This window comes from Aspergillus pseudonomiae (assembly GCF_009193645.1).
Source record: "Aspergillus pseudonomiae strain CBS 119388 unplaced genomic scaffold BDV37scaffold_29, whole genome shotgun sequence".
Taxonomy (NCBI): domain Eukaryota; kingdom Fungi; phylum Ascomycota; class Eurotiomycetes; order Eurotiales; family Aspergillaceae; genus Aspergillus; species Aspergillus pseudonomiae.
Window position 1 is genome coordinate 326,992 of NW_022476021.1, and position 15,141 is coordinate 342,132.

Sequence of the window (15,141 nt, forward strand, 5' to 3'; positions counted from 1 at the left end):
TTGAACGTTTCGGAATTATGTTCAAAGGATCGCCGCCTGATCTATATATAAACACGAGATGTCGTCGATCGCGTTAGTTTCCGAACAAGAGTCCTTATCTGGTCCGAGCGAAGAGGGCGGAAGACAAATTTGAAAGCAACACGATGTCATATATGCTGCACTATGGTAGGGCCCTACGGCGATGCTCAGTTTGGGGGCTTTTAACTGGCGCATAACAGTCATAAAGTTATTTTGCTCGTGATTGCACCATTTGTTACGAGCCAAGCAAGGACAAATAAGGTTCCTAGTCCTACGTAGGCAATGCTAAGTATCGTGTTCTGCGTTGATCGGAATGTTTGTGTCTATTCTCGGACGTATACCTCTAGCACAAATGATGCATCTTGCATATTATTTCCAGATTTGGCTCTTCCACAAGAGCTGGGTTGTCTCAGCCCGCCTATCTCGGATAGTCTTATGGTCTATTCATCAATGATTGCAGAACTCTGCTGCAGACCTGAAGAAAAATGACCTATTCTGGTTATCTGGATCTCGTATTCAGCGGATGGCGGCATTTCCTTGGCTCGTTGTCATGTTTTGGTCAATCTGGCCTGAGATTATTATTCAACAGGCGTCCAAATCGCGATATGCACAGCATCCTGAGTATGTTCACTGGGAAAGCAATTCAACTTTTGGTATACCTTGCATTGTCGCAAAACATGTCACTATAGTTGAGCTCTGTCGCGGATTTTCTATACCTACATTCTATGACTGACATCAAAACTATGAGGACAACTATGCACTAAGGCAACTGAAGGCTTCACAATACTCTTGGAAGGAAATATGAACGCACCTTTTGCAGCAGATATATCCAACGAAGGATCTCCGTCTTCCTCACAACACCCACTAGGTGGACAATATTACAGTCACTATCGAAATCGCAGCGCAGTGTCTGGACACAGTGAAAACGATTCGCCGAGGGATGGCTATGTTCCGAGGAGGGCCAGGTCCAAGATAATATGGCCAGACGAGACCGAACACTGCTGGAGCGATGCGGTAACAGCCGATGCGGTTCTTTCTTTACTCCGCAAGGAGCCAGTCCAATCTCCGTCGAGCAATACTTCTAGAAGCGGCGGGAGTACCCCAGACCAAACCCGTCTGAAATGCACTGTCTGCTTCAGGTATCTTAAGAATGACTCATACCCAGAATCACCGATTGCAGCTGGCTGCAACCACTCAACTGTACCTGAGATGCACATATGCAAAACCTGTCTTCGCCGGAGTTTGGAAATACAGTTCTTTGCCTCGAGTCTGGGCTCTCTGACCTGTCCTCTCTGCCATGAGCAACTATCAGATGACGAAGTCCAGCGGTGGGCTAGCAAAGAGACCTTCGAAGCCTATGACTACATACGCACTCGGCAAATGTTAGAAGAGGACGCTGAGTTCGTTACTTGCGTCAGGCAAGGTTGCGGATATGGGCAACTGCATGCCGGTGGCTTAGAAGACCCAATTGTCGTTTGCGGCTCGTGTGGGACTCGGACATGCTTCATACATCGACATACTGTCTGGCATGATGGTTTAACATGCTCGGAGTATGAAGAATATATCAACCATAGAAGTGATGATTTCGAGGCACGTAATGAATTTCAGACAGGTTATCAAATGTTTCCTGAAACCAATGCACCGAGGCAATGCCCAGAGAATTGGTCTAGTCAAGCGGCCATGAGTATGCGGACAATTGTTGAGACGGCAAGACCTTGCCCTGGTTGTAATGTGGCCACAGAGAGGTCAGGAGGGTGCAAGCATATGACATGTACGTGTATCACTTATGGAATGAGGCATATTTGATATCAGAATTACTGACGCTTTCTCTGGCAGGTATCTTATGCCAGCAGGAATGGTGTTGGGACTGTGGGATTCGTTGGCACCGGGGACACCTCGACATTGAATGTATCCAGCCTTGGCAATATATCTGATGCAGTATATTAACCACAGAATATGTACTCCAGGGAATCATACACTCAGGTCCAGCATTTACTGCATTTATTAATTAGTGATCAATGGATTAACAATTAGCGGCAGTCTTGGAAGGTTGATTGAAGTGACATGGGTGGCGGGAGCGACCACAAGCCCTAACCCGGCGTTTCCTATACATCAACGACTTTCTCCGTAGAAGCAGTAGGATACTGCTCTTAAGCGAGATAGATGTCGACAAACCTGTCGGCGGCCGCCGTCAAGCGTGACGCTCTCATCGAGTGACGGCGCCTGCTTTGCCGCCGGCCTTAAGGGCTCCCATCCAATCAGCAGTGCTGATGGGTTGTTGTAGGTGACGAGAAGCAAAATCCGTGCATTAGCGTATAAACACACTGCAGAGCAGCACATTATTCGGGAACGATCATTGGTCAAGAATTGTGATGGACTTTATGCGAGAAGCTAGGGCAACCATGCCGCTTGCTCTTCTTACCTCTATTCACCATGCTTAATGGACGGAATCAGCTCGACGATCGGCTGCAACGTTCGTGCCATTATCCCCGCATGGCTGATGCAGGATCCAATAACGGATGAACGAATGCAGCGAACTCAGGGAAAAAATCGATAGCCGGCAACATGCTGGTAAGGTTTACTAGTCATGATCGATGTTCCTTCCTGATCTCCTCTCCCTCGCTGTCCCCTATCTAGACCCTCCCTCCCACGTCGATCATCTCCAATTTACTACACAGCTTACGGTACCCGTATGCTGCGTTAAACCCCAAACCAACAGATGCGGTGTTGAATGCTGCCCGGTGCTTTGTCATATTTGATACGAAGGTGAGTCGGAAAGATATAGTACGGTGAATCAGATTTTGACCTCTTACAGCCCTCTCTGTATCACGCCAGGTGCTGCTTCGATACTTCCAAGCAGGAGCAACTGCCAGTAATATTACAGAAAGACAAGGCACCATGCTGCCAGGATGGCATTCAATAGCTTCCCTGGTGAAGCGGATTGATATCCCCATTGTTGCGTCCACCACGCCAGCAGAAATTGCTGAAATGCAACGAGATGCCTGGCCTCAAGCAGGAAAATATGGGCTTGGCTGGGTTTACTTCTCTGTGATTCTACTCGCATTCTCAACGATTATACGGTTCTATCACCTTTGGGGTGACAAAATCAGGATCGCATTACACAAAGAGGATACTGCTGGAGCATCGCCATATGTCACTTCTCCCCAGGAAGAATATGAGTTGTCAAGTGCTGCCACCGATAGCTCCACTGCGCACTTCTTTCCAGCTCGTGGCCCCTTGCCCAGTACCAATACCACGAAACAGCAATCGTCGATTTCCACCATTGCGCCATTAAACAACACTATTGCTTTTGTACGATGGGTTTTCTATAGGCCTATTCCAGTGCTACGTATAGGCAAACTACGGATTGGTTTTCCATCGCTGGGAGCATCCTCTATTATTTTTGCGGCCCTAATATTCGTCACTCTGTATTGTTTTGTGCCACAACCGCTCTATTACTCCTCAGTTTCTATCGGATCTCCTCCTTTGGCGATCCGTGCAGGCATGATTGCCGTGGCTATGATTCCATGGATCATTTTGCTCAGTACTCGTGCTAACTTCATCAGCTTTTTAACTGGCATTAGCCATGAGAGGTTGAATGTTCTTCACCGTTGGGCGGGCTATCTCTGTCTATTTCTAAGCCTGATCCATATGGTCCCATTCTACGTCACACCTATCTGGGAAAGCAAGAATCTGATGTACTACCAGCAATACTTTCCCCGGAACATCTATATCTACGGCACCGGCTGGGCGGCACTGGCGCCTCTTATAGTCCTATGCCTGCATTCAATGCCGATACTCAGAGCCAGGATGTATGAGCTTTTCAAGCTTGCGCACCTTCCCCTTTCAGTCGTCTTTCTTGCCATGATATTCTGGCACAGCAAGAACTTCTTGGCATCCTGGGACTATCTTTGGGCTACGGTTGCAATCTGGATACTTTCATACGGTGTCAGATTGTTTTATGTGAATTGGAGTAACCCCCTACGGCTGTCCTTCTTGATCGGTGAAGAATGCGCAGTGACGATACTCCCACAGAATGCTATCAAAGTCACGGTCGCGACTCAGATGAAATGGAAACCAGGCCAATTTGTCTATCTCCGTATGCCGGGCATCTCACTTTTCGAGCGTCACCCCTTTACGATTTCGTCACTGTGTAGCGGCGATTTTCCTTCCGAGTATGGTGAGAATTATCGTGACCTAGCTCTCGTTTTCCGTCCCTTCGGAGGCTTTACTCGTAATGTGTTCCTCAAGACCTTTGAGTATGGTCCTTACAAGACCTGGACGGCATTCTTGGAAGGCCCCTACGGAGGGATGAAAAGAGACATGGCTGCTTTTGATGACGTAGTCTTCTTCGCCGGTGGAAGCGGCATAACTGCAACTGCCAGCCACCTGTTGGACTTGATTAAGAAGATGCGGGACCGAAAAGCAGTAACCAAGTCAGTGCGGGTCATCTGGGCATTCAGGAACCCCGAAACAATCGACTGGTTCAGAGAGGAACTGAGAATATGCAGGGACTTTGCGCCTCCAAACACAGTTCACTGTCATTTCTTCCTCACTGGACTAGGGCCAAACGGCCAGGAGCAACTGGCCCAAGACCAATTCTACGAGGAAATGCTCAGAGACAAAATGTACAACACGTTGCAGGGGATGGATAAGCGAAACTCGGCATACATCCGTGAAGAAGCAGCCGGGGACCCGGAGATTGAAAAGGAGCTTCGACGCGAGAATGAAGATGCCATTACTGCGCTTCCCCAGGCACACACCCTCCCGCATATCAATACCAGTAGACACTACAATAGCAGCTCAATGGACAATAACTATCAACAGGCGCCGTATTATTCGCCTCAAAAGAGCCCAGCAGATACTCCATTTCACTTCGGCTTTCCTCCCTCGTCAACAGCGTTTCCCAAACTGACCACCCGGGTCGGCACCGTCCCGCTGCAGAGGAATGGCTGGCGCATTGATTACGCCCGTCCCAATATCCCGCAGGTGCTCAAAGACTACTCTCGCACGTTCGGTCGTCGTGCCTGCGTCTTTGTCTGTGGGCCTCCTAGTATGAGAGTTGAAGTTTCGAACGCCGTTGCTCAGCTTCAGCAGCAAGTCATAACTGACGCGTCTAAAGACGAGATATTCCTGCATGCTGAGAACTACAATGTCTGATCACTGGGTTGTACTCGCTCTGTATGTCTGAATTGTTGTGCGATTGTAGATCCCCTCTATTGTCAATGCCCTAATGATTGTTTGTGGTTTGGAAGCAACTCCCAAGCTGTACAGTTCTATACCCTTGAACATAATTGCGCATGAATGTTATTGATTATAAAGCAGCTTTGAATATACGTGTTCTGTCTCTAATCACGGCTCTATGTCTCTTGATAATCAATTCTAAGAACAATATACATGCAATGTATACAATTCTAAGTAGGCAAGCGAATAATGAAAGATCTGTACATCTATGAGATGCAGCAGTTGAAGGGTATCCTAAATAGGTGAGCAGAGAGAATAACAAACAGACAAGCAAACTCCATTCCAAACCACAAACTCAACAAGTGAATAGCAAGATCACGCTCGCTGAGGTTCATCGTCGGCCTTCCGTTTCCTGTTCACGCCATCATCGACCTCAAGGATCTTAGAGTCGGTGAACGTTTGTACACCGTGATCTTCATTGTCTTCTCCGTCTTCGGCTTCGACCTTCTCCCAATCGTCATCCTCTTCCGGGCTCTTCCTGCTATCTTCTCCCGACTGGCCAGACGCAGAGTGGACATCAGCTCCCGCGGCCTTGTCACTGGCATCGTCCTTCCATTGCAGAACGAGCTTGACAATTCGTGCCCCGGACGGCTTCAACCGCCGATAGTAATTCTCAACAACGCCCTCCTCCACCTGGAAGCCGCGCGCGATGTACCATTTCAGGCCTTCCTCATTGGCTTCATGCACGTGTGCCGTGACAGTGCGCACATTGTAGTGTTTCACTAGTTCCGAGACCTGGTAAGTAGAGCGCGCGCCAGAAGACAAAGACGAAGGGGCAGAGGAGAAGAGTAATGAGTTAAGAAGCGACGCCGCAATACCGCAGCCGCGATACGGGGAAAGCAGATGTAGGGTCTGGATGTAGAGATTCGTCGGCTCCTGCGAATGGGGCTTCGACTGGGTTTGGAGAAGTTCTGCGGTGGTGGGAAGAAGCCGCTCTAGACGACACCTGATTCCTCCGATCACTTTGTCTGTCCCCGTGCTTGTTCCTAGCGGGGACGCGGATGTGGGAGCGTATGATGTGGAGGCTGGCGCCGCGGCTCCCGGGTGATCATGGTAGATGGCCACGCGTGACACCGACGCGATCACGGGGTCTGTGATGGTCGCGGTGTAGAAGGAGTTTGGGTAGCGTATTGGGAGCAGCAAGCCCGTGATCCGGATGAGAGAGGGTATGTGAGCGGTGCTCACGGATTCGATGGTAACATGAGGGTGCGGGGTTTTGTAACTGGGTGCGATGGGATGGGGGTATGCGGGGGGATGGAAAGATGAGTCTTTGCCTGTAGGCGGTTTGACCCTGTCTGCGATACTGGTAGAGGTCCCTGGATGAGGGAGAACCAGCGATGGAGGGTGTATAGGAGGTTTGGGGTGTCTGTTGTTGGAGGAAGAAGAGAGAGGAGGGGAGAGTGGCGGAGAGGTCGGCGCTTTCGACTGATGCGCCTTTGCGAAGAACTGGTATGCCATGGTAGATGAAGGAGTGCGCAGATACGCGCTATACTGTAAAATACTCAGTCGTTTCTGCGCGTAGATCACTTCTGTGAATCATAAGAAAAACTACCTGGCGTTGCAGTCGAAGAGGGGAAAGTTGTACGGTCCGCTTGATGGACGAAAACAGCGAAAGAGAGAACGCGGAGATGAGATAAGATAAGATGGGCCGGTCGGAGAAGGCAAGTGAAAGGCCAGCGCAGAAGCCTCTTGTCCTCTCCACTCCACACCAAGGATACCTTGGACTAGATTGCGGAGTACTTTCGCATGCTATCAATATTCTGAACCTTCCATATCATTCCTCTCGTCTTATATATATACCACCTGTCTAATGTAAAGCAGGTAAGTGGGTCCTCCCTGTGAGCTGTGTTGGTCATTCACTGACTCCCTACCGTGGAGTGTTACCCGCCCCAGGCTGAGAAACCTATATACTATCGACTGGCAGATGGATCCCATTAGCTGCTTCCTCCCTGTGTTACTCTTTTGATCGCTAGAATTCGATTGATTCTGTTGTGACGCCCCTTGTACACTCCGCTCAATCCGGTCAGTAAGGAGTATCTTGCGACCTCGACTTTCTTTTGCCTCTGCGCGATCGCCCTGCCACGAGTTGATATTCGTCGTGATATAATACCCAACAGTACATGGAGCTGTTTTAATCAGTCCAAGAGATATCGGAACTGCTACGCGACCTTCTTGAACAATTGTCTTGGACAACGAATCCTAGTTCGCAATTGAGGTGCGTTCCATAAAACCAGCGATCTACGCCTATTGTCCCAACTTATCACTGGAAGCAAACACTGGTGTCCCATTCAAGCTATCTTATATGTTTCCATTGTGATTCCCCGATGGAAGAGTGCTTTAGAAGTTGTGTTCCTTGGCGCTCGGCCCTCTAGCTAGACGCCCACCATGTTTGCAAACCCCTGTGCTTCACTCAACCATTTCGCATGTTGATACATCATATCCCCACACTGGTTATATTGCGGTCCGGTTTCTGACCTCATACCTGCAACATAGGTATCCTGAAAATGGGCGAATCAAACGGAACAGACCAGGAAAGTTCCTTTCCTTCGGGAACTATTGCGAAGCTGGTACGTATCCTTACTTGGCCTTGTACCGTCCTCTAGCTGGCTACAGTAATAAGCCAGGCATATCCAAGGCCAAGGCACTGACAAAACCAACTAGACATGTGATATTCTCAACAACACGTTCTATAACATTATCCATGACATAGTGTCAAAAGTCCATCGGGATGAAAAGATCGCTCGAATGCGCTCTGCTGTCACAATTGCTAGGCAGAAAGCCGAAGAAGAAGCAGGAAGGCGCCGAGAAGAAGCAGGTGCCAAGCCCACTGCGTTAAAACCGGGCGAAGATTTTGAAGAACTCAAGGACATCCGCGTTGAGACTGATGGTGCCATTTTTGAAGATGGGAAGGTTTATCTCAAGGGAAACCCACTTAATACTACCAAAGAAATAATCTGCCCCGACTGCCGATTGCCACGTCTACTTTATCCTGTGACTGGGCTCGGAGCCCGGCCCCCTCCGGATCCATATCGAGAATATTGTCAAAAGCAACCAATGATCAGCAAACCAGGGCATGATGTTCATGGGAATCCGTTTGCTACGGACAAACTGAATCCCAAGAAGAAGAAACAGACCAACACTTCAAATACGCCAGCGTCAAGCCCGCCTACAACGCCGGATAGCTCCTTTAAGCAAGCGGCTCCAGAGAAAGTATCATTTCCGACAGTCAAGTGCCCTAATTGCCCAAGGTACTTTGTTGTGACGCGAGTGGCACAGCACTTGGACCGATGTCTCGGCCTATCTGGCCGACAAGTCAATCGAAACAAAACGCCCATGGAAAATGGTAGCAGTACCCCTACTTCTGCGCCGCCCAAACGTCCATTAGATGACGACACTCCGCCAACTATAACGAAGAAAAAGAAACTCGGTGCTCCTAAAAAGCTTTCAGGGAAAAAGCCCCCACCGGCTCCCAGTAGCAAACTCAAGAATGGTGTGACGCCTGACATGGCGGCAGCCGCGGACGCTGCAGCCGCTGGTGACGGCGATATAAAAAGCGAACCGAATGGCGACAACGCATAGTTTCGTTTTCATCTCTCCTTAATTATAGCTTCTGCAGTACTTCTGTGTTGCTTCTCGTGAGCATACAGATTTGTCTGCATCGGAGACGAGGCTTTGGACATAGTCTCCTTTTTAACGATCTGACGTAAATACTCGGCATCAAAGGCGTCAACAGGGCTTACTCTTATTAGTCGAAAAGTCTGGGACATCTCGACATTATATTACTTCTCTTCAGTTCTTTCATTTGTTATGGTTTTGCTGAATCAGCACCGTTTCTTTGCTTTGGTCTTGTGTTTCAGAGATAGATGATCATGCCGGTGTATATGTACAATAGGTTAAGGTTGATAGGTAGTACGAGAATTTTGCTTTTATCTCAATGGATATGGCTATCTTCACAGGGTTCATTTGTTTCATCTTCCTAGCAACATACATAATAGAAACTAGTAAAAATATCGCGTTTTAGATGAATCCATATATTGAGCCGGTATGTCCTGCCTGATATTTCAGGCGACTATCTCTATCAAACATGACTCCATAGCTCCTCCACTCCCCACCGGCTACATCGAAGTCCCCCATAGAGGGCTGTATCCACCATCCTCCCTCCTCCCACATATAGTACTCTACAAATCCGTCATTCATCTAATTCCTCTTCCCAACCATGACCGACCCCAGCCTCATCTCCTGGGGCGTTTCCCGCATATCGCAAATCCTCCCACTAGACGAAGAATCACTCACGCAGATCATCACTTACGCCGCCAGTCTACCGAAAGAAGAGGGTGCCGATCATCTCAAAAACCTCTTAGGTGACTCCCCCGCAGCCTTTGAATTTATATCCGCTTTCAGTTCGCGACGAGACCCCGCGCCTCAACGACCAGCAGCTTCCAATGCACCCTCATCCACACCGACAGCAACAAGCTCTAGGAATCCAGGAGCGGGGCAAAAGAAGGGCAAGAAGTCGAAGCCACCGCTACACAGCGCCGGGCCCCCGCGTCGGCCCGATAACTTCGGAGATGTCACAGGCGGATACAAGAAGGCAGATCTAGAGGAGGATTACATGGCGCCGGCGCCTAGAGCCAAACAAGATACGGGCGCTTCACGATCGCCGTATCTATCGGTCGAGGACTCATCTGCTGCTTCGTCGCGCGCTCACTCGCCTGTCCCGAAACAAAGCTCGAGCAAACCGCCGCCCTCTGCTTCGGGGCCTATGCTCTCGGACTTACTACCGAACGTTAAATCCAAGGCCGCGAAGTCCTCCTCTACACGACACAGTAACAACACCTCTACGAGCCAGTCTAAGAACTCCCTAACAACGACCAACATCTCCGATCTTACCGCCGCAATCGCCGCACTAGAATTATCCACGAACCCAACCCTGGGCAACGAATCCCGGAAATGCTCCTGCTTCGCTGCGATCCACCCTCTTTTCGACCCTGCCCCGAACTGTCTCAACTGCGGCAAGATCATCTGCTCCCTGGAGGGCCTCCAGCCGTGTTCATTCTGCGGCACACCCCTGTTGTCGAACGAGGAAGTGCAGAGCATGATCCGAGAACTGCGGGCAGAACGAGGCCAGGAGAAGATGCGCGCGCATAACGAGAGCCATCACCGCGAGGGCGGACCGGGGCAGGGCCCCTCGCCTTCGGCGTCTTCCAGCAAATTGAACGCTGCCATGGCTCACCGGGACAAATTGCTTCAGTTCCAGGCGCAGAATGCCAAGCGGACGCGTGTTGTGGATGAGGCGGCGGACTTCGAGACTCCTAATGTTGCGTCGACGCTGTGGATGAGTCCCGCGCAGCGGGCTCTCGCCTTGAAGAAGCAGCAGCAGATATTGCGCGAGATGGAAGAAAAAGCCCGTCCGGAATGGGAGAAAAAGAGGACCATCATGAGTCTGGATATCAAGGGCGGGAGAGTCACTCGTGTGTACCAGTCTGCTGGAGCTAGCCCTGCTGATCCAGGATCCCCTGTGGAAGAAGAGCCCGAGCCCGAGTCGGAGGCTATTGAGCCGGCAGATGATTCTACAAAGTCACGCCGCGGTGAAGCCTTCAGTCGGAATCCTCTTCTTGCGGCCGGTGGGTTGATGCGACCTGTCTGGAAGGGTCCCGACGGCAAACCGGTCGAAGCAAGACCGCAAAAAGAGCGGCAACAGACATGGCGACGAGTCCAGGATGATAAAGACGACAACGAGCAATGGATTCTCGACGGCGGCTTACATGGCTATACCTAGATTGGGACGTGGGTTTTGATGGTTGCTCAAGGGCTGCTTGGACGTTACACAAACACAGTCAGCTTACAGCTAGCTATCTACGCATTACCTTTTGGGGACCATCTGGATTACCAGGAAAATATACGCCACGAATTATCGCGGGACCTCACAGCTTACCTACCCATGTGAATGGGGAATTAGGGCTAACAGCTGACCCGGTACCCACTATCTACCATCTATCGGTGTGAAGACAAGCAGTCAGTAGCATGGGGGACTATAGGGCACTCGGATAGAAGCGGTCCTCGAGAAGATCATTGCTCCGGTTTTAGGTCCGACACCAGGCTATCAATTAGATACCAGATACAGCATCCTATGTACATCCAGATAAGCCCAAATAATAATAAAAAAAAAAAATCACATACCCATACATATAAGCTACACTCATACCCAGTCAGCACGTAGAGAGCAATTTGCCGACAACCCAATCTACAATAACCTTCCACCCACATCTCCCTCCAACTAAAAATAACCTAAGACCACGGTAACGAAGCCTGAAACCCAGACATTCTTCCAAGAGCTGACATACGTATGACACCCTCTTTCATTCTTTGTAACCAAAACACAAGGTCCGTTTCTAACCGAGCCCAGAGAGAGGTATATATACGAGGCACGAGGGAAGTAGAATGGAAATGGTATCCTGAGTTAGCCCCAAAGAAAAAGAGACCAAATTACTTTGCTCTACCAGTGACCCTGGTCCTATTACCAAGCTCCAATATTGCTCCTTCCTTGCCAGGAACGTCAGCGGGGGGAACCGGTGTTCGGCTGGACTCGGCTTGTATCGGCTACGGTTCCGGATACGGAAGGTCTACATTTTACTAGTAGTTCCTGGGGTTGCAATATGCTCGTCCAGGAGGTTTGGAAGACGTTGTCGATTGAGGGGGTTGTGGTGGGGGTATCTGCTTTGCTGGGTGTGTTGGTGCGTTCCATATCCTACCTTTCTCTTTTTTCTCTCTTGTTGTGTATTGGTGGTGGAATTGTACATGTACGTCATCAGAGTTGCTTACGGCCGCTTAACTACTAGTCTTTTGCATATGTCATCTACAACCGCTTCTTGCATCCTCTTCGGAAATTTAACGGCCCGGTCCTTGCATCGATAACCCCCTGGGTGCAGTTGTATCATGGCCTGAAGGGGGACCGACATCTATGGCTTCACAATCTGCATCAGCAGTATGGGTCGCATGTCCGTGTTGCGCCGAACTTTGTCTCCATCAACTCCGCGCAGGGCCTGCATGATATCTACGGCCATGGCAAGAGGCTGAAGAAGGCCGATTTCTACAATGGCTTCACTGCCATCAAGGGCGTGTACAACACGCACAATGCGATCGACAAGACGGTCCATGGTCGGAAGAGACGCGTGCTGAGCCAGGCTTTCTCCGACCAGGCTCTCAAGAGCATGGAGGATGTCATGTTGCTGCATGTTCGGCAGCTGTGCACAGCTCTGTCCGAGCAGCAGGCAGACGGTAACAAGGCTGAGGCACAGAAGACCGCCGTCCAGAATATGGGCGATTGGTTCAGTTACCTCACGTACGACGTCATGGGCGAACTGTGCTTCGGGAAGAGTTTCGATATGTTGGTTTCCAGCGGCCGCAGGAAGATGATCCAGCTTGTTGATCGCGCGGCCAACCGTCACTATGTGGTGAGTCCCGAGTTTCGCTGAGAAATAGAAGCCCTTGGTTTTTTCTGACAAATATCAACCCAGTGCGGCCTGTGGATGCCCCTTGATACCTGGCACTTGGACCAAATCGTCATTCACAGACTGACCAACGACCGGTGGAACTTCATCATGAACTCGCGCGTAGAGGCCAACAAGCGAGCCCAGGAGCGGACACAGGCCGGCCACGACTCCAAGAAAGACTTCTTCTACTACCTGCTCAACGCCAAAGACCCCGAGACGGGCAAGGGTCTCACGACGCCCGAGCTCTGGGGCGAGGCTAACGTGCTCATGATCGCAGGCAGCGACACCACGTCCACCACGCTCGCGGCAACCATCTTCTACCTGGTCCGCAACCCGCGCGCCATGGCGCTCCTGAAAAAGGAAGTCCGTGAGGCCTTCACCTCGGTGGAGGAGATCGTCACCGGCGGCAAATTGAACGAGCTCGTTTACCTGAAAGCCTGCATTGACGAAGCGCTGCGCTTGGCACCTGCCGTGCCGGGGGCCATTCCGCGCGAGGTGATGGAGGGCGGCGCCGTCGTGGACGGGGCCTTTTTACCCGCCGGCACGGACTGTGGAACCCCGACCTACTCCATCCACCGCCAGCCCCAGTACTACCGCGAACCTGAGGCGTATGTGCCCGAGAGATGGATCGAGGGCGCAACGTGCATCACCGCCGATGAGAAGTGGGAGAGCAGCAAGGATGCTGTGGAGACTGCGCGGAGAGCATTCTGCCCGTTCAGTATCGGGCCCCGCGGATGCATTGGCAAGGGCATGGCATTCATGGAAATGCGCCTGACCATCGCGCGGTTGATGTTCCTGTTCGACATGGAGTTGGCCGATCGACACGGAGAGGACGAGAAAGGCCATCTGGCTCTGGTGGATCATTTCACCAGCGCCAAGCAGGGGCCGAATGTGACCGTCCGCCGGAGGGATCTAACCGCCTAAGGCGAAATTTATGTGTCCTTTTTTTTTTTTAACGAAGTTGATTCATGTATAGCGCATTTGCAAATTCATTCGATTAATAACACAAACCCCAAAAGGCCAAGTAAATCAGCTTCTAATTCTAATTAAACCAAAGAGAGAGAAAAATCCCCTCCCAAACGCCAAGCAGTTCCCAACTCATTTCCCTCCTACAGCGAACAGGACACGTGCCCAACACGTGCAACAAATCCAAAAGGGTAAAAATAAATCAAACAACTTAAGTAAATGAAGGAAATCCCTTGAAACAAAAGACAGAGCAGGAAAAGAAACACCTATCCATATCACCTAAGAATAAGGAGTACCCTATACATATATCTCGTCTACACCTCCTAAACCCACCCCACCACCCCCAGACATACACGATGCTCACGACCTCCTGAGCATCGCAAACAATACAATGCCCCCATCCCCCTTGACAGTGACCCTGATCCAATCCACGATCCTCAACGCCATCTCCAATGTCCTGGCCCAGTTAATAGACCAGTACAAAGAAAACGTACGTAGATTTTTATTTTTTACTTTTACAATTATTTCTCAACTCCCAGTAGAGGTGGTGTCTTGGTCCCGAGAACACACCTATACAACCCGATACACTCTCCCCCCTGCCATGACATGTATACAATGATTTGGAAAGTCCTACACACACACTCTCTCTCTCTCTCGCTGACAGAAAAAACAAAGAAACCATTCGCGCTGAACACCATCGCGCTGATCCAATTCATCACGTACGGCGCCATTATCGTACCACCCAATTTCTCCTGGCAGAGATACATCGAGGCTCGGTTCCCGGGGTTCCCCAGCTGGAAGAGAAATACTAGCAACAATGCGCCTGACCCCGATGACCTCCTGCCTGCGAAGGAGAAGCCGTTCAAGCCGAAACAGCAGAGATCCGGGATGTGGAACTTTGCTGTAAAGTTCCTCTTGGATCAAACCATCGCCGGGGTGTGTAACATTCTCTTGTTCATCGTGTTGATCAACTTGTTGAAGGGGATGGGTTTGGGGAGGGTGTGGGAGTTGGTTTGTGAGGTATGGATTTATTCTTTTTTTTTTTTTTTTTTTTTTTTTTTTTTTTTTTTTTTTTTTTTTTTTTTTTTTTTTCCTTCGTGTTGATTGATATCTTCGTTTTCCTTCTCCGTTTGAGGACGATGCTAATAAGCGTAGGATTTTGGCCCCATCATGATGGCTCGTTTGAAGTTTCGGCCTATCGTATCGGCGCTTATGTATACTGTTATTCCTGTGGACCGGCGAGTGGTGTTCGGGAGCGCCTGTGGAGTTATCTGGGGGATTTATTTGAGCCTTTATGCCGTTGTTTGAAATGTCCAGCACTGCTTTTAGATTCTGCGTCGTTAGCACTAGGGTAAATTATAGATTCTATTAATTGTTCCATGCAAAGAAGAATCCGTATATACATAGCCTAACAAAGCAA

At 50.0% G+C, this 15,141-nt stretch overlaps 7 protein-coding genes across 7 annotated transcripts; 6 read left to right on the forward strand and 1 right to left on the reverse strand.

The window, feature by feature from the left end:
* Window positions 1–663: 663 nt before the first annotated feature.
* BDV37DRAFT_108737 (E3 ubiquitin-protein ligase) lies at window positions 664–2,097 on the forward strand. The gene is made up of 2 exons (XM_032078327.1): window positions 664–1,789; window positions 1,855–2,097. Exons 1-2 carry the CDS (start codon window positions 820–822, stop codon window positions 1,950–1,952), a joined length of 1,068 nt encoding a protein of 355 aa, XP_031941981.1. The 5' UTR covers window positions 664–819; the 3' UTR covers window positions 1,953–2,097.
* A 649-nt stretch (window positions 2,098–2,746) lies between these two features.
* Window positions 2,747–5,298, forward strand: BDV37DRAFT_108749 (putative metalloreductase transmembrane component). Its single transcript, XM_032078328.1, has one exon. The coding sequence runs from the start codon at window positions 2,917–2,919 to the stop codon at window positions 5,176–5,178; it is 2,262 nt and encodes a 753-aa protein (XP_031941982.1). The 5' UTR covers window positions 2,747–2,916; the 3' UTR covers window positions 5,179–5,298.
* Window positions 5,299–5,300: 2 nt separating this feature from the next.
* BDV37DRAFT_247285 (uncharacterized protein) lies at window positions 5,301–6,950 on the reverse strand. Its single transcript, XM_032081852.1, has one exon. It carries the CDS (start codon window positions 6,718–6,720, stop codon window positions 5,578–5,580), a length of 1,143 nt encoding a protein of 380 aa, XP_031941983.1. The 5' UTR covers window positions 6,721–6,950; the 3' UTR covers window positions 5,301–5,577.
* Window positions 6,951–7,507: 557 nt separating this feature from the next.
* Window positions 7,508–9,220, forward strand: BDV37DRAFT_247287 (SGF11 family protein). Its single transcript, XM_032081853.1, has one exon. It carries the CDS (start codon window positions 8,008–8,010, stop codon window positions 8,839–8,841), a length of 834 nt encoding a protein of 277 aa, XP_031941984.1. The 5' UTR covers window positions 7,508–8,007; the 3' UTR covers window positions 8,842–9,220.
* A 181-nt stretch (window positions 9,221–9,401) lies between these two features.
* On the forward strand, window positions 9,402–11,411 carry BDV37DRAFT_247288 (putative zinc finger motif, C2HC5-type-domain-containing protein). Its single transcript, XM_032081854.1, has one exon. The coding sequence runs from the start codon at window positions 9,479–9,481 to the stop codon at window positions 11,039–11,041; it is 1,563 nt and encodes a 520-aa protein (XP_031941985.1). The 5' UTR covers window positions 9,402–9,478; the 3' UTR covers window positions 11,042–11,411.
* A 329-nt stretch (window positions 11,412–11,740) lies between these two features.
* On the forward strand, window positions 11,741–13,686 carry BDV37DRAFT_247289 (cytochrome P450). The gene is made up of 3 exons (XM_032081855.1): window positions 11,741–11,996; window positions 12,102–12,716; window positions 12,780–13,686. Exons 1-3 carry the CDS (start codon window positions 11,919–11,921, stop codon window positions 13,677–13,679), a joined length of 1,593 nt encoding a protein of 530 aa, XP_031941986.1. The 5' UTR covers window positions 11,741–11,918; the 3' UTR covers window positions 13,680–13,686.
* A 426-nt stretch (window positions 13,687–14,112) lies between these two features.
* BDV37DRAFT_282705 (uncharacterized protein) lies at window positions 14,113–15,029 on the forward strand (the record flags this gene model as incomplete). Its single annotated transcript, XM_032087105.1, has 3 exons — window positions 14,113–14,211; window positions 14,397–14,741; window positions 14,877–15,029. The coding sequence occupies 3 exons, from the start codon at window positions 14,113–14,115 to the stop codon at window positions 15,027–15,029; spliced, it is 597 nt and encodes a 198-aa protein (XP_031941987.1).
* Between the last annotated feature and the right edge of the window lie 112 nt (window positions 15,030–15,141).